This window comes from Phoenix dactylifera, chromosome 2 (genome assembly GCF_009389715.1).
Source record: "Phoenix dactylifera cultivar Barhee BC4 chromosome 2, palm_55x_up_171113_PBpolish2nd_filt_p, whole genome shotgun sequence".
Classification (NCBI taxonomy): Eukaryota; Viridiplantae; Streptophyta; class Magnoliopsida; order Arecales; family Arecaceae; genus Phoenix; species Phoenix dactylifera.
In genome coordinates this window covers 7,626,330-7,643,659 of record NC_052393.1, presented here as the reverse complement: position 1 = coordinate 7,643,659, position 17,330 = coordinate 7,626,330, and the positions used below count along the sequence as shown (strand labels likewise).

Sequence of the window (17,330 nt, the reverse complement as noted above, 5' to 3'; positions counted from 1 at the left end):
TATACGATAGTTTTATGTTGCATCCATATCACTGAGATATCCATATCTATACCTATCATTAGCCTGGCACTATGCATGGTAGAGAAATGTGTCTAGATATGATTTAAAATAATTTGTTTTAATTATATCACACGTATTTATGAACTACATGTTGTGATTCTATAATACATATATTGAGTTTTGTCATGCAATTAATTTTTCTAAAAAACATTAAAACATAAAATTAAATGTTTCTACCCTGAACTCTGAATAGAGTCTGTTTTTTAGCACCACGTGGAACAAAATATCTATACTTGGCAGAAAAGATGAAATTATGCTTTTAACACCAGGTCCAACTTTCATTTTAGAAGTTTTGGATCCAATCAAACAGTCAATTATCGTCCAGGGGTTAACTGCATAATTCACAAAAAATTTTCCAGCCGCTCCGAAAGCCAAACACCGCCACCAAGGCTGCCCAATCAGCCGGTCAAGACACCGCCCGCGCCGCGGTGGGGGCGGCCACCACTCACCCCCGTTAGCGCGCGCCGCAGCGTAAGCCGCCTACCCCTAGGCGGTGCCCCGATCCACCCCCCAACTATCCAACAAAAGTATGCCTCTTTTCTCCCACCTCCTCCCCACCCCAACCACCACCACCTCCTCCTCCAAACCCTCCTCCCTCATGGCTTCCTCCTCCTCCGCCGCCGCCGCCGACGCCACCAAAGACCCCCCCTCCTCTCCCTCCCCTCCCCCCTCCTCCTCCGCCCCCGCTCCCCCCTCCGCCTCCGCCCCCTCCGCCACCGCGGCCGCCGCCTCACCCTCCCCTTCGCCATCCCCGGCCCGATCCCCGTCCCACCTCCCTCTCCCGGCTCCCCCCTCCTCCGCCTCCTCCCGCCGCCTCCCTCCCCCCTGCTGGACCCATGAGGAAACCCTAGCCCTCATCGACTCCTACCGCGACAAGTGGTACGCCCTCCGCCGCGGCAACCTGCGCGCCTCTCACTGGCAGGAGGTCGCCGACGCCGTCGCCCGCCGTTGCTCGCGCCTACCACAGGCCTCCCCTAAGACCTCCGTCCAGTGCCGCCACAAGGTCGAGAAGCTCCGCAAGCGCTACCGCGCCGAGCGCCAGCGCTCCGTCGCCCACGACCCCTCCGCCCCTCCCTCCTCCTCCTGGGTCTACTTCCGCAAGATGGACGCCATGGAGCACGGCAGCGCCCCCTCCTCGTCCTCCGTCGCCGCCGCCTCCCGCCCGTCCTCCTCCCATGCCCCGCCGCGCTCCCGCTCCGACGACGACGGCGAGGAGGAGGAGGAGGAGGAGGATGGCCGCGGCCGTGCCGGCGGAGGCGGCGGCGCCAACACCCGCAGCCTCCACCGCCTTATGGCCAACGGCGGCGGGATCGGCGGGGGGCTCAGATTCACCATCCCGAAGGCGGTGCGGTCCAAGATCACCACCGGATCTAGGGTCGAGGAGAGGGCCCCGGCCCCGAGCGCAGGCGGCGTCGTGAACCCTAGCCCTACCACCCGGTTCTTCAAGGGCTACGGCGGGGCAAGGCCGGCTATGGAGGAGATGAGGAGGCGGCTGGAGAAGAGCAGGAGGAGAAGGGAGAGGGACTCGTCGGATGCGGTCGGGGAGATGGTCTCGGCGCTGAGGATGCTGGGGGATGGGTTCATGAGGATGGAGCAGATGAAGATGGAGATGGCGAGGGAGATGGACAAGGTGAGGAGGGAGATGGAGTTGAAGCGCACTGAGATGATCCTCGATTCCCAGCGCCGGATCGTCGACGCCTTCGTCAAGGGTTTCTTCGGGGGGAAGAAGAGGGCCAAGGTCTCTCCCGAAGCTTGAAAAGGTGTCACCTTTCTTTTGTTTCCGACTTCTTTTCTTCTCTTTTTGTTAAGGTAATGCTATGTATGAAAGTAGATATAGAATTCTCCGTGTGGAAGATGGATGGATGGTATCATGGGGACGGGGTGCTTTGTTTTTATTTTCTTGTTTTTAATGGAATCATATATGAAGCACTGGCTTGAATTATTTCCACTTCCTTTTCTTTCTTTTTATGCATGGCTAATAAAGGTAAATTATGTGCGAGTTTCTTTTGCTTTGAGTTGGCATTGGTGGTGGAATTGCTTTTCTCTTCTTTTGTGGAAACTTCGCCGACAAGGCTCTTATGTTTTGCTCTGCAATTACCGTATGGTTATGAACAAAATGAAACTTTTTCTTGTAATTTTGACTGTCCACTGCTGATGCTACTGTTTGATGTATATTGTATCAGGGCAGTAAAAAAGGTTTTTCTTGTTTCATGATTTTAATGTTCTTGATGGGTTGAGAGGAATCACCTCCAGTCTGACTGGCAGAAATTGGTATTTGTTGAACTTTTGCCATGCAGGTTTTGTTGAACTTTCCTTTCTTATTGTTGTTTTCCACATTTTTTGTAAATGAAGTTTGTGCCTTGTTAATTTTTATTTGCTTTGATTTTAGCTGATGTTTTTCTTGTTAGTGTAAGATGTAATTATGGCAAGGCAGTTTAGTTTACCTTGTTTATGTTTGTACCAATTATAAAAAAAGATAGTATTGTGAGCAAATTCATCACCCCATTCCCTTTCCAAGCATCAGATTGATTCTGAAGTGAACACTGTGTTATTCGTCCTTCTTTCAGTGATTTATCTGCTTCTCAATCTCATGATGTTGTATAAGCTGAGATAAGTTAAGTCCATGCTTCCTCTTATATTGTTGAGCAACTGGCAAGATGTGCAATCTCTGCTTTACCTGAGCTTCACCTCCAGATAGTGCTAACTGGTCCTACTAAAATTTCTTTTTATGCATACAAGAGAGTAACTGTTACATTCATGTTAAAGAACAATCAAATTATCTTCTCCTTGGAATATTGCTTGATTATATGCTTTTCTGAAATGTCTTAAACATTTTCACTACATGTCTTAATCTTCAACTGCATCCCGTATACTTTGATTGCATGAAGCGCTAGCATTTTCCTGGCTTTCCTCATGTTAAACAGTGTTTGAAGTGCAAGGGAAAGATTATTTTTTTCATGGTTCCTATTTTTTTCCTACATGGATCAAGAATCCCATTTTCATGATATTGTGCTTGCTTATTTAGCATCATGTTATGATCAATAGTGTTATAAAAAAAAATTGCATTTCTTTTATTAATGGAACTTAGTGAGGTTAATGAATTTGTTTTATCATGTCAGTTCCATTGTCATTCTTGCATTTGATTCTTTAAAAAAAAAAAAACGATGCAATAGTATGGCCTCTTGGATTCTCAATTGTTTCATTAGAGTCTTGCCATGTTCTCCTCTTTTGCATATATGTTCATGTCCAACTTTTGTTCGAAATCTATGATTCATTATATGAATAAAGCATTACTTCTTCAGTACAATTCTAGTTAACAAAGGAAAATAAACTACACCATATTATTTCTAATATGGCTTGAATTTTGAAGTTGAAATCAGAATTTTCTGGCCATCTTTCTCAGTCCTAAAGCAATTGCATAAGTCCAATTTGAGTGGACTTTTCGACTGTATAATGCAGTGTTATTCAAGCATCATGCTCGGGGATGCACAATTCGTGTATAGTTTTTGATCAGCTATGCATTGAAGTTTCTATTTGTAGTTGATGCTGCTTTAGAGTTTGGACAATCCAAGTTGAAGGCACATTCACAAGCTCCTCCTTATTAGCCTCTTGATAAGTCTTAACTTTTTTCTTTCTTTTGTTTTTGATGTTTTATTTTAATTGAAACAAATGGGCTAGTCTAGAACAAATGCACAAGTGGCTTTGGTTTTGTTTTAAAAACACAAACATCATCAATTATGATGAGTACTTAATTTATGTTTGATGTTCTTTCATCGAATCTACAAATCATCAAGAAATTCTTGTAGTAAAGTTTATATTTGATGCAATAGATGGCTGATACTTATAATACTTCTTTACTAACTTATTTTTAAATTACTTATATCTAAAATATGTCAATTATTCTCATATAGAGTCATAAATTAGGGTAAAGTAGGAACTCCATGGACCTCGGTTTTGTTGATCAACTTGATTCACATGGCTTTCATTTGGTGAGTACCTAGATTAGACTAGAATTGAGCAAAGGAATATGTTTAATCTTGATGGTGGGTACCTAGATTGGAAAGTTTTCAATTTTGATTCATTTTTCTTTGGTAAGAATCCTTTTAAAAGGATTCTTATTAAAGTTCCTAAAGGATTGAAATAAAAATGATAGGAGTGGTAGGCATATTAGGTTTGGGAGAATGTTTACTCTGTTGCATCCCTTTTAAAAGGTTCATATTTGAAATGTTTAAAAAAGGATAGTCTAGTGCACGAGGCTCTCGCTATTGTAGGTCTTCGGAGGGCTAGAGATATGCAGCGTTACCCCCGTGTGTGGAGAGACTTTTTTCGTGCTTCGAACCTATTACTTTCAGGTCATAATCGAGCAACCTTATGAGCAACCTATTACGCTCATATTGAAATGTTTCTTGGCGTCAAAACCATGTTGTTCTTGTAATGCAACTCATTATTCTAAGATTTCAAGAGCAACATGAAGAATGGAAGGAGAAGTAAATTAGGTTTTTAAGAAGAAGAGGGATGCTTTTGAGAGCTTACAATAGAGAAATCTCATGTGCTGCAAAAACATACTAGCAAGAGGGTAATTAGGAGTTTTTAAGTGTAATTAGGAGTTTTTGGGGTTTAGATTTAGTGAGAGATGACTTAGGTGAATGGATGGATTTTATGGGTTATTTGCTGGTTTGAGACAAATATTATATAGTTGTGTGTCATGCGATGTGTGGAGTGGAAAGAGGCACCTAAAGATTAGGGCTGCACACATGGCTCTCAGGGATTCATGATAAACACGGACATGGGTTGTGTTAGGCTGAGTGCGGGCTAGTCCACGACCAAAAGTCAAGCCACAAAGTGGTAGCTTGAGCCTAGCTTGGTGTTAGCCTTGACTTATCTGGCCCAAAATAATGCCTTAGGCTCGACATAGGCCTATCGTGGCCTAAGCTAGTTACGCCGGATTTGAATACTTACATGTTTGCAACAGAGGAGGGGGCAGGTAGTGGTTGAGAGAGCTGTGTTGATCTTGAAGATTGGCGAAGATTGCCTCCTCATGGTGTGATGTTTGTAATGGCCTGTAATGGTTGCCTCCTCCAATGTCAGTCATCTCAGAGTGCAGATGGATAGGAGTGGGAGAGCAAGGAGTGATGGTGGTTGTAGAGGTGATGCTTCCAATTGCTGTGGTTTGGTATTGCAGATAGACCGAGAAAGAGATTGAGATTGAGAGAGAATGGATGTGTGGTGGCAAAAAGAGAGGGAAGGATAGGAAGGGGACACATTGAGATACTTCTCCATGTGATTAGGACAAGGGGAAATTTCAGATATATTAAAAGTTTATACTCATATATGCAATTGGGCTTGGCTTGGTTGGGTCTGTTTATGTTGTTTGAGCAATCTTGGGCCGAGCCAAAAATTGATCAGGCCAAAACATATGAACAGGCCTGATACAATGGGCTAGAAGTGCCTGCCCTAGCATGCCGAAGACTAGGTTGAGATGTTTCTTCCTAGGTCTAATTCATCGATCTATTTATGCAGGTGCTGATGACATATCTAATTGTAGTTTTGAAAGGTTGTTTGAGCCTGAGAGGCAGGAGAGAGAGAAGGAGGAGGAGGCAGGTGCTTATGACAAATCTAAGTGTACTTTTAAAAGGTTGTTTGAGACTGAGAGGCAGGAGAGAGAATAGGAGGAGGAGGAGGAAGAGTGAAGCCAAAATGGGGGAAGAAGTGCAAGAATAAGTATGATCAGATATGATCTTCTTTCCTTTATTTCTTTAGAAGACAGAAAAGAAAGAAAGAAAGAAAGAAAATTAACTTCTCTCACTTTTATGTTTGTAGAAAGAAAGAAAGAAAGAATGTGGACATGTATATCTTTCATGTATTGGTAGATTGATCATTGTGGAAGAATGTTTCGCTGGTATTATGAGTTAGACCTGATCAGCCTCGACTTGGAATGTCCACATTTCTGCTATTCTTCCGATGGGCTCGCCCTAACTCCTTATGCCCAGCTCTATGGTAAAAGTTCAAATTATCATCATCTTTACTCACTCCCACATTTCCTTCTGTTTTATTGGTTCTCACATTTCTCCTTTCCTCTATTCTCTCTACTCGGTCTCCTGTCTCACCTCTCAACTTGGAACGTCCGCAGTTCTGCTATTCTTCTGATGGGCCTGACCTAAATGCTTATGCCCAGATCTATAGTAAAAGTTCAAATTATCATCATCTTTAGTCATTTTGCCTTTTCCTTTATTCTCTCTACTGCCCCACCTCTCGACTGGGAATGTCCACATTTTTGCTATTCTTCTGATGGGCTTGACCTAACTCCTTATGCCTAGCTCTATAGTAAATATTCAAATTATCATCATCTTTACTCAGTCCTACCTTTCCTTCTGTTCTCACATTTCTCCTTTTCCTCTATTCTCTCTATTTGGTCTGCTGTCTCACCTCGTTCCACGTGTCTAATTCTAGTTGTGGCAACATAGCTCCTATCTCTCCACCCATCCCGAAGGCATTGAACTACAAAATTCTAAATACAAATCAAGCAAACAAATATTTTCCCTAGGAAAAAATAAAACCTATAAAATGCCTTTCTTTTTTTTCTTTCTTATCCTTTTGTTATTTTTTTTTTGTCATTACTTCACAATTCTGGAAAAGGGAAGGCGTACAAGAAAATTTGGATTTTGAGAAAAAAATAGCTTCCTTTCTGAAATTTGCAATAGGCCGTTTTGGAAACAAGAAGTGTAATGAGGGTAGAAAGAAGTTGTAGTTCCAGTGTATTGTTTTTATGTATTGAAAAATGAGGTAAAGTGGTACTTGGTTACTAAGGGCCTTATGTAGGAATTAAGTGACAAATTTGATATAAAATTGAATCTAAAATGGATATAGCATAGGATGCAGTTAGCAAGTACTATGACTAGCCGGACCATGCTAAGCTTTGTAGGAGCTGGCATATTAGTGGGCAAAGACTTCAATAAGCATATATTTTTGAAAGTATCAAATTTTAGTCAGGTTTTTGTATTTGTAGTTGAAAAATTCTACCATGTTTCTTTATTTATTGGGTCCTCTTTCTAGTATGACTTTTTATCGGGTTTAATGCCCGAGTTAGGGGTCATGTCCTATATATGCTTCTCATACATTGTATAAAGGGTTTGGCCTTTTGATATATTACTAAAAATTCTTGGAGATAACTTCTTTCACGGAACAAAGGGTGCTTCCATTCAGTTTACCTTCAATTTGTGTGTTGATCTCAGAGTTTAATCCCGATGATCAAATCACTCTTCACTTTTCACACGGTGTCAAGGGGAGAACACATAAAAAAAGATTTAAGTCTGTTGGAGAGGATATTTGATTTGAGTTGTGAGCAAAATGGAGTGTCAACTGGCAGTTTTTCTAGCAGCTTTGGTAAGAGAGAGCAAGAAAAGATAGTGCATATGGTTGGTTGAATCTCCCCTATTTTTTCATGAAAACCAAATTACTAATTCACCAATGTTTTGGGAAAGGGCTTTAGAGTACCCAAAAAAATTGCCCCTATTGGGCCCAAAGGAGGAGCAACTAGGCCTGTGCCCAAGCAGTTTGAGAGTGGATGATTCGCGGCACAAAGAGATATTTTTACTAGTTTAGCTTGAAGATACTTAGTTATCATACTAACTTTTGTATTGGATTCCTTGATGATCCAAGCAAAATTTTTCTAATCCAAGCACAACAAGGATTAGAGACTCAGTATTGTAATGAAATTTGAAGATCTAGGTCTCACCCTTTCGCTTTTTTGCTTAAATTTTTCATACTTTAAAAATAAAACTAGTGAAGAACTAAGTTTCAGTGCAAGTCCATAAGCAAATAAGAACATTATACATCCAATTTTTCAAATTAGTTGGGAGTGTTTAGTAAGATTTTACAATTGATGAATAAATAAATTAAGCTCTCACCAGTAGGCTTCTTATCAAACAAACATGATACAAAGTTCATATGTTCTCTTATTTTTCTTCTTTACTTTGGGAGGTATATTTTAAGGTTTATGAGGAGAATCTCTAGACATGAATTGATACCAGATTTTCCTCTTAACAAACATCTAATCGATTTCTCTAAATTTTCTGATGGTGGAATTCTCTTTTAATGTGCTTGATGATTACCTTAATCTTGGAAATTTCTCTTCATGAACAATATAGCATGCATAATAATGATGTTGTATATCAACTATATTCATCAAGCAAATGGGCATGGGTTGGGAATTTATTTCTGGCGATTGGGGCACTCTGTGCATTCATTCCCGTGTGCATATACATGCATGGATTGATATGTATCTCCTTGCATGCATGCTTCCCTGCATATGTTTGTGTATATATAGCAGACATTAATAATTTAACATGGGGTGGTAAATGAAGGCCTTGGCAGAATTAAATGCCAAGGGTTGCCTTGGATTGACCAATGATTGTTTGCATAACTTAGATACAATTCACAAACAATGTGCTGGCCACCTTGCGGTGCCTTTTATCAAGTGGATGTCAAGGGATGTGGCAATATCGAGTATAGGTCATGTAGCGTTGATACTTAGTCTATTAAAACATAATAGTGATTGTGGACCTAGAGGGACATGTTTACCTTTTTGCGATGCAATAAAAGGGATCCGAATCCTGGTAATGGAGTGTTTTCATCCAAGATCATCATCCTATTAATTAGAAATACATGTAAGATGGACCTTATAGCTTGGTTTTGTTGTACCATTGACTTTATGGAATGGAGCTTTTTATCAGCCAAAATTGGCCAGTAAAAATGGTACTTTTGACATGTTACTTGTTATATAATTTATCTGTGCACTGCATATGTTCATGTTTAGATTGCTATATAGTGATTTTGACAAATGCTTTTGATGGCAAAGTTGGAAAACCTTTTTGCTATAGTGGATTGAGCAAACGGAAGACAACTTAAATTTGTGCCGTTGGGGCATTATTAGTAGAGATACTCGAGAAAATTTCATGATATTGGTTCTTTGCACGACATAAGGTAACTTTATTTTCTTGTGGTTTGTGATTATGCAAGGGTGCCATGTTCATGAAGTCCAATTTCAAGGTCTTGAAGAGAAGAACATGATATAACTAATGCTGGATAAGCAAGACTTTGAGTCCCCTCTTCTTTACCAAAGATTTTTTTACTTCTATTACAGTTTTTTTTTTTTTTTTTTGTATAGCTCTTAACATATGAAAGTAGTGGAAAATGCTGAAAGTAATATCTTTGCCATTTTTTATTTTTTGTAAATGATGCAAAAATACCATTTTGAGGCTCTGATGCAGCAGACTGCAATAAGGTATATTGTCTAGAATGTCCAATTTGGTGCTAGCCTTTTGGTGGCATTTGTATGGCCAACTAGGTGGTTGAGTTAAAGTTGTCAGATTGGTTTAGCTTTTCATTTGCTAAATGGCTGTTCATATAATTATTATGGCTTATCTATTCATGATGAACTTTTTTTTCTTTAACATAGAATTGTCGATGTTAATATAACAGTTAATTGATTCTTGTAGAACTGGTGTCTGTTGAATTACTATATACCCCATAAAAAAATAACTGAGGATGAGAAACTTTTCTTTTCTTAATTTACCACTCATGCAAAGGATTCCAGTCGAATATTCAGTTGGCTGTTATATAATTTAATGTAGAATCTTACTAGGGTACAGATCAAGATTAAGCTAGGTATCTGGAGTCTTCCAGGTGGAAGTGAGAGAGTAGGACTGGGGATTTCAGTTATTAAGGTATGGGACCTGCTTTTCTTATGACTGGCCACCTTATTGGATTATCAAAAACTCCCACGCTTTCCTGGTCATTTGGTGGCCAAGACACTTGGTTCATCTTCCATCTGAGGAAGTTGGTGCAAGGCAAACTTGTTTTCCATCAAGTAGAGATTTTCCACTCGCTTTAAGTGTTTGTCAAGATTTCATACCCATGTCAGTCGATGGTCCTTTTGTCTCTTCTGCGATATGGCAACCTGCAAATCGTATGGTGAATTCTCTTGTCAAGAGAAATGATCTCAATGTTGGTTTCTCCATTGCATGTTTGAATTTTGATCAGCCCATACCTGAGTTTAACAGAGCCTTCTTTATGGCCGTATTTAAGTAACAAAATATAATTAGGTGTGTAACAAATCGTCATTGTACAGACTTGCAATCCTCTCTTGGAATTTCTTAGTAAGTAGGGGTTTATATTTGTTTACAATGGATATGCTATATGAGAGAAGAAACCTAAGGATGCTTAAAGCAGATTTTTTTAGTAGGGGGAAAGGTTCAGTAGCTATGGTTATGTTTATGCACAGACATATAACAAAGAAAAATGAGGATGGAAGATTAAAGATATACTATCCTATTAGGTTAACGTTGTTTGATGAACTAGAGCTGTTTTTTCCCTTCATCGTTGCCTGATCATCTTACATTAATAAACACATCTGAGTTGTAACTTAGCACCTTTGAGGGGCCTGAATAATGTATGACAAACAGTATGCATGCAGACATTCTTATAGATAAAATGCTTCAGGTGGATGTATGGCAAATCTGAGGACCAATTTGTTGGTGTGTAAAACAATAAAAGATGAAAAGCTGTACCAGCAAAGGATCTTGTGATGAGGAACTAAGTAGGATTTTTTAATCTTCTGTAATGTGTGATGGAGGTTTTCTTGATTTGAAGGATTGAAGTAAACTTTGAACAAAATAGGAAGAGGTTAGCAATACAAGATTGGGAAAGAGGGAAGGCAGGATTTAGCCTAGATGGAAGAAATTTTTGGCCCTTGAGAAAGATGGGATAATAGAGAAGGCATCTCTCTTTAAATTCTCTCTCATGGTTATAGGCTGTTTACTTGGACATATGCATGGAGGCCCGTGCACATAACTTCAATTAGCCAGGTTGTCAGATCTGTATCTCGTATATTCTGCAGCAAGCCCCTTGGATTATATCTTGTTACGGAAAGCCCATTGGATTGGATTTTTCTTTTTTCTATACACAGTTTAGCCTTTTCAAATTCCTTTTCTAATGAACATGGTTCTGTGATTTTGGGGTATACATACCTGATAGAATTTAAATAATAGACATGATATGCTGTCTCATCTTTTCTTTAAAGTTATGCTATATGTATGTTTTTGACTTTTTTAATTGTTGCTAAACATAAAACCAGAATTTCTAGCCGAGTAATGCTTGTGAATTTTGTACTTGTATGGCGTATATTGAGAGATTTATTAGTTCTTGTTGTTTGCTCCATCTTGAGTACCGTTGCTGTCAAGCAAATGGATCGCTGTTGCTGTTTCACGGATCTAACTTGCCCCCAGTTATGTTTCCTGTCGTGCCTCATCAGTGCTGACTTTTTTATGTTACCAACATACGGACAGAGCAACTTTAATTTGTTGAATTCGTATTTTGGTGAGAAGAGAATCATGACAAAATGCTATGGAGAACTAAAGGAAACATTACTGCTGCTGCATTATTTTCGTCCATTTTTCTTGTCAGACCCATAAACCTCCTTAACTTTCTCTCAACTTGTTAGCCTACTCTGTGATGTGTTGTTCCTTGTTCAGGGGCTATGTTTTTCTGAGATCGTTAAGCTTTTAGGTATAAAAGCTCTTCTGTTGACCATATGAGTTCTGAAAAAGACTGATACGAGATGCGTTCGGCAGGATATGGGAAAATATTTGGTTCTCTGGCTTTGAGGTATTCTGAGGTATATCCTCGGACATCTTTTCAGCTGTCATAAACTCCATGGGTGAACAAGAATACCTCCAGGTTCCAGGTAGGCTGTGGTTTTGATGTGATGATTTAAAAGGAGTTGGTATGTATTGACTATTGGATGCAGGTGTTCCGCAGGTGTACTCCTTTGATTGTCATCTTTTCACATCTTAAGAAACATGAATCTATTTTGACACAAACACAAAACAGCTTCTCATTCTGTAGTACTTTGATTGTATTTAGGGGCATGGTATAAGGTGCTATATAACTGGGATATGATTGGGGGTTTTGCATGACAGGTGATCAGCCATTCAACGTGATTGCCATCTCAGTATCTGGCCATCCAATGAAGACTCCACATGGAGCCTTTGATTGCAAACTATTAGAAGTACTGATTGGTACTGAATAACAATTGCCATGAGGGGAGTCTGAGTCACAGGTGGGCACTAAAAAGGCTTTGACTTGGGACCATTAGCTGAGAAGGCAGTGGTCCTAACATTGATACTAGTGCAAATTGTTTGATTGCTATGATTTGGCCATTTCCTGAATGGAATCATAATAATGAAAGTTTAGCAGCTCATCAACTTAATCAGGCATGCCTCTGGAAAGTCGAGATCTCCTCCTAGATGCTCGGCTTTATTCCTCATTACCCGTTGCAAGGTGGTCCTCGGGAACTTTGATATGATTTTATGGTCCTGTGGTTGATATTATCAGCATGCGAGAGAGTAGATTACAATTATCCAGTTAATGCGGCGCCGAATCTATTCAGCTTTTAAGTCTTTCTCCTGCATGCTATATTGGGCAACTGGACTGAGCAACCGATTGATTGCGTTGATTTTTGATTCAGGAATTTTGATCGATTTTCTGAATGTTGAGAATTTACCAATCACTAATCTGATGCTTATTGCTAGTTCGTGTTCATCAGTGTTTTCTTTTTTGTGATTTACTGCAGTAGTTATGTTCAAGTTTAAGCAAGAGTTGTCTACAAACTGGAAGCGTTCTGCTGCCACATTAGCTTATCATATGTGGACAGCATTGTTCTTTGCCTTGGCATACTGTCAAATCCTATACTGAGGGACCAGAAGCGATAGATTTAGTAATGGTAGCACAGTGTCCACATTGTAAGACCAGCAAGAAGTAAATGACATTGTGACACTGTAATCTCAGATCATAGAACAAAGTCAGACGAAAGCATCTCTGATGTGGATGCACATCTTCCACCCTCATGCATTGTTAATTTTCCTTAAACAATGAGATGGGTGCAATGCAATACTGGTGGATGGGATGCTTGCTCGACGACAAATAAGGTGGTTACGTCGAAAATTTCTGTGCTGGTTGAATGTTGCATTCTTTAACAATTGATGCACAATTCACCCAAGATATCATTTTCTAATTTATTGGAAAGGAAGCAACAACCAAGGTAATTGAATTACGATGGAGGGGACGAAAAAACTTAGAATCAAATTATTGGGGTCGAGCTCAACTCTCTCTCCCCTGCCTGAGCTGCAAAGGAACATGATCAGCACAGCCATCGATGAATAAGGGTGTTAAAATTTGCTTCATTGCTTTGTCAAGTTGAGCAAAACTTTCATAATAAGCTTTGCACTAAAATTAGTGCATCCAATTTCTCTCCAAAAGAAATAAGTGCATTCAAGCACATCTTTTGGCATTTCTCTGAGAAGTGCTTGATTGAATTAGATCCAAGTTTTGGAGTATTTATTTATTTTTTTTGTACTGAAGCATCATTTATTTATCTCAGTTATGCATTCTGAACCAAATCCAAACACATTACGCTTGTAGCAGAGCTGAGCTACACATAGTCCTCCAACAAGGCCCTAGTCCTAAAATGAAGGTCACCTGCAAATAAAGTTGAGTATTAGTAATTGCACCGGAGGAGGTACATGAACCATAAGGGAAGTAAAAAAAAAAAAAGCAAAGGCAAATTACAACTATATCATTTTTTTGAATTGGAAATTACAATTTGATTGAGGCAAACCAAAACCAAAACTAATTACAAAAGATCTAAAACCATTCCTGCATATTGATCACACTCTTTTCTGAAACCAAAGGGTTTACACACTTTTGTGTGTCCGCTATATATGCAGATGTCTCTCACAATCATGGCAGGTAAAAAATTGAAACTTAAAGGGAAAGCATGAGACCATATGAGGGAGATCTACCTCTATTTTGGTCTAATCCTCCTCAATGGCTCTTCAGAGAGAATTTCTTTCTCTCTTTTTTTTTTTTTGCTGAAGTAGGATTCCAATATCTTATGCAGTGGAGGCACCCAAGAAGGCAACAAAGTTGAGCTACCATAATGAACTAAGGCGCCTGTACGTCCAGTTTGGCTGCTTGCTGATCATGGGGAGATGGCGGGTTTGCATCTCCTTGATCTATTCCTCTCTCCATCTCCATTTCTTCTGCATGGTATGTGGAGTGCACCCCATACAACACATAGAACAATGTGATCACAAAACTCCACACAGCAAACCTCTCGAAAGCCTTTGCTTTGAGAGTAGTCATGAGGAACACATTGAGGAAGATGGAGGCTGCAGCCGGCCACGGCATGAATGGCACCGACCACTCCGGCGGCCGGTGATGGCAAGGGACTCTATAATGAAAGAAAGCAGTGATAAGAACCAAGGCACCGCCGAACAAGGCCAGCCCCCACCAGTATCCTTCCTCGAGCTTCCATGATAAGGAGAAGCCGATGGAGCTTGACGTGAGGAGCAGCAGGAAAAGGAGTGTGGGGAGCGGGCGGTTCCTGCCCACTCTCACATAGCGCCGATAGACCAGTGCATTGCCTACCAAGTAGAAGACTAGCAGCGTTCCAATTGATATCATTTCCAGCACAATCTCAAGATCCATGAACAGTGCAATCGATGCTGTGAAGAGTCCTGCATCATGTGGGAGCATGGAATTCTTGCTTTAGTTTCCTCTTGCGTCGATAAGCTTTGATAATAGAAACACCCTTTTCAACCAGCTTCAGTCCTCTCAAAATTAAACTTTTTATTTATTGATTTTATTTTCGAGTGAAAAAAAGAAATCACGAGAAATTAGTTCTAGTTGTAGTCAATACACGATCAAGCTTGTCCTTCTTATTTCTCTCCTCTTCTCTTGGAAATATATATATAAGCTTAATCTCATGAAGTCTACCAGATTAGTAGAGAAAGCAACAAGGCTGCAGATAATGTAAAATTTATTTCACAAGGGTTTAGTGGGGTGCCTGCTGTCCCGGGATCAGCCCTTAGGGAGCTCCGCTTCTATGATCTTTAAAACAATGAATAGCATTGGCCAAAGATAAAGCTTGCAGCAGAACTATATAGTTTCTAAATTTGATTGAAATTATCCTTCACTTTGTGTTTCTAGATGAGATTACTTGGCTTTCTGAAAAAATCTATATTTTTAATACATGTTTCTAGAGTGGTCTCTTGGGGGAACCATTGTATATATGAAGCCATTTCGGAAAAAGCATGATCATATATAGCTAGAGAAGTTAAGATTTGGATGAGATGTTGTTGCACTTCCTACCCAAGAGGATTGTTGCATTCATTGGGGTCCCAGTAGAAGGGTGCACTTTGGCTAACCAGAGTGGCACGAGCCGAGCTCTCGCAATGACGCACAGGTACCTTGCCTGGCCTAGCATGGCAACCAGGAGGGACGCCACGATACCCAAGCTCGCCCCAGCTCCAATGGTATTGCTCGCCCACTTCCAACCCACCTTCTTCTGGAAAGCCGAAGAAAATGATGCCTTCGCTGATATCTGCACTCACAAGAAGTATGGTCTTAGCTAAGACGATCGATCCAATTAATACAATGGCTCCCTAGCTAGATGGGTATTCCCCATGGAACTACTTTTGTCGAGTAAAATTAGAAGATATTTCTGAAGAAGTTTCTGTATGATTTCCAGATATGGCTGTAACCAGTGCTTTTCAGTACCACCAACCATTTTAGTGAGGAATAATCCTTACAGCAACTTGTCTATGAACATGGTTAGGCTTCAAAGCATCACTTTTGGCTCTGAAAACTCTCTCTCGCACACACACACAGACACTCACTGACTGACACTCAAGCGAAAGGTCCCTTAACTTTCCCCCAAACTACACATACAAAAAAATAAAAAAAAGAAAAGAAAAAAGAAAAGAAAAAGTTCACTACCTCATTGTAAGGAATCATGGAGCACAAAGCCAAGGCCAACAGACAATAGAGTGTGGAGACGATGAGCACCGACCCGGCAATGCCAATAGGAAGGCTTTTTGAGGGGTTCCTGATCTCTTCTGCCATGGTCGACACGGAATCATAGCCAATGTAGCTGAAGTATACTATGGCTGCTCCATCAAGAATCCCTCTCGCGCCAAAAGGAAGCAGCCCTTTAGGCTTCACCAAATTTCTTGGACTCCCGTTGCAGAAACCAGCAACAATAACAAATCCAAAGAAGATCACATGAAAGACTGTCATCACAAGGTTCAACATGGAGCTCTCCTTCGTGCTGAAATCCCAACAAGAGTATTTGTTACTCCATAATCCATAGGAAGAAAATACTTCTTTATGGATTCACTAGTATTAATTACTATATCATACTGACACCATAATAATGACCATAAATATAGACAGACGCTGGTGATGCATGGAGACTAAATAGGTGACCGATAACAGAAGCATTGAGGACAATATCATCAACAAATTAGTCAAAGAAATAACCCATAGGTTTTTAATATCAAAATCAAACGCATACCAAACTTTGTAAGGGAACAAACCGATGAGTATAAATAACCCACTATCTCAAAGACAAGCAAACGCTTAAAAGCATACAGACTCCAAATAAAAAATCACACGCTCAGAAAGAAACATGACATGAAAGAATAAATAACAGGCGTAGAGCACTCATACCCATGACAAAGGCATAGGGTGAGGAGAAGGACAAGAACAACAGCAGGGAAATCCAGCTGGTTATAGCCCTTGGCTAGGCCATGCACTTCAACCCTCCATGAGTTTGGGTTCTGCGAACCCAAAGCACTGCTCAAATACTCCGTAAAGCTTCTCGACACTGCCGCGTTTGATAGAACATACTCCATTAATATATTTGCTCCTCCAAAATAGCCCACAAACTCTCCTATGACATTTCAAATACGAACATAAAAAGAAGTCCGCAATAAGATTTAAAAGATTAGGTTCTATTAGCGACCATACCAAATGTTATCCTTAGATAACTAAAAGCCCCGCCGGCGACCGGCGCCTCGACAGAGAACTCGGTGTAACACAGTGAAGAAAGGAGTGCTGATATTCCTGCAACGATGTAGGAAACGAAGACGGCAGGGCCTGTGACCTTATGGGCGACCCTGCCTGTCGTCACGAAGACTCCAGCACCAAGCATCCCCCCCACACCGAGTGACACAAGGTCGTACCACTCGAGCTTCCTCTTCATGTCTGCCCCAGATCTTTCCCTCACTTGGTTGAGCTCCTGCTCTGGGGTCCACGTAACTAACGCTCTCCTCCTAAGCCTGTGGGGCGTTTGGGAGAGGGAGTGGAGGATGGTGGAGAAGGAAAGATGGTGGAGTGGCATTCTTGGACTGGAGAATGGATGGATATTG

General features: G+C 40.6%; 2 protein-coding genes across 2 annotated transcripts; one reads left to right on the top strand and one right to left on the bottom strand.

Annotated features, from left to right (window-relative positions):
• Positions 1 to 589: 589 nt before the first annotated feature.
• LOC103710809 (trihelix transcription factor ASIL2-like) lies at positions 590 to 12,032 on the top strand. The gene is made up of 2 exons (XM_039115992.1): positions 590 to 1,820; positions 11,691 to 12,032. Exon 1 carries the CDS (start codon positions 590 to 592, stop codon positions 1,814 to 1,816), a length of 1,227 nt encoding a protein of 408 aa, XP_038971920.1. The 3' UTR covers positions 1,817 to 1,820; positions 11,691 to 12,032.
• Positions 12,033 to 13,274: 1,242 nt separating this feature from the next.
• Positions 13,275 to 17,330, bottom strand: LOC103710808 (cationic amino acid transporter 6, chloroplastic-like). Its single transcript, XM_008796706.3, has 5 exons — positions 16,930 to 17,330; positions 16,630 to 16,852; positions 15,898 to 16,228; positions 15,271 to 15,502; positions 13,275 to 14,636 (listed from the first exon to the last, which is right to left on the bottom strand). The coding sequence occupies exons 1-5, from the start codon at positions 17,300 to 17,302 to the stop codon at positions 14,062 to 14,064; spliced, it is 1,734 nt and encodes a 577-aa protein (XP_008794928.1). The 5' UTR covers positions 17,303 to 17,330; the 3' UTR covers positions 13,275 to 14,061.

What these genes read in the sequence shown, in the direction of transcription:
- LOC103710809 (XM_039115992.1), top strand. Translation starts at nt 590, where the DNA reads ATGCCTCTTTTCTCCCACCTCCTCCCCACCCCAACCACCACCACCTCC.
- LOC103710808 (XM_008796706.3), bottom strand. Translation starts at nt 17,302, where the DNA reads ATGCCACTCCACCATCTTTCCTTCTCCACCATCCTCCACTCCCTCTCC. An exon ending in TTATCTAAGGATAACATTTG is followed by an intron (nt 16,853 to 16,929) that starts GTATGGTCGCTA and finishes GAAATGTCATAG; the next exon opens with GAGAGTTTGTGGGCTATTTT. An exon ending in ACCCTATGCCTTTGTCATGG is followed by an intron (nt 16,229 to 16,629) that starts GTATGAGTGCTC and finishes TTGGGATTTCAG; the next exon opens with CACGAAGGAGAGCTCCATGT.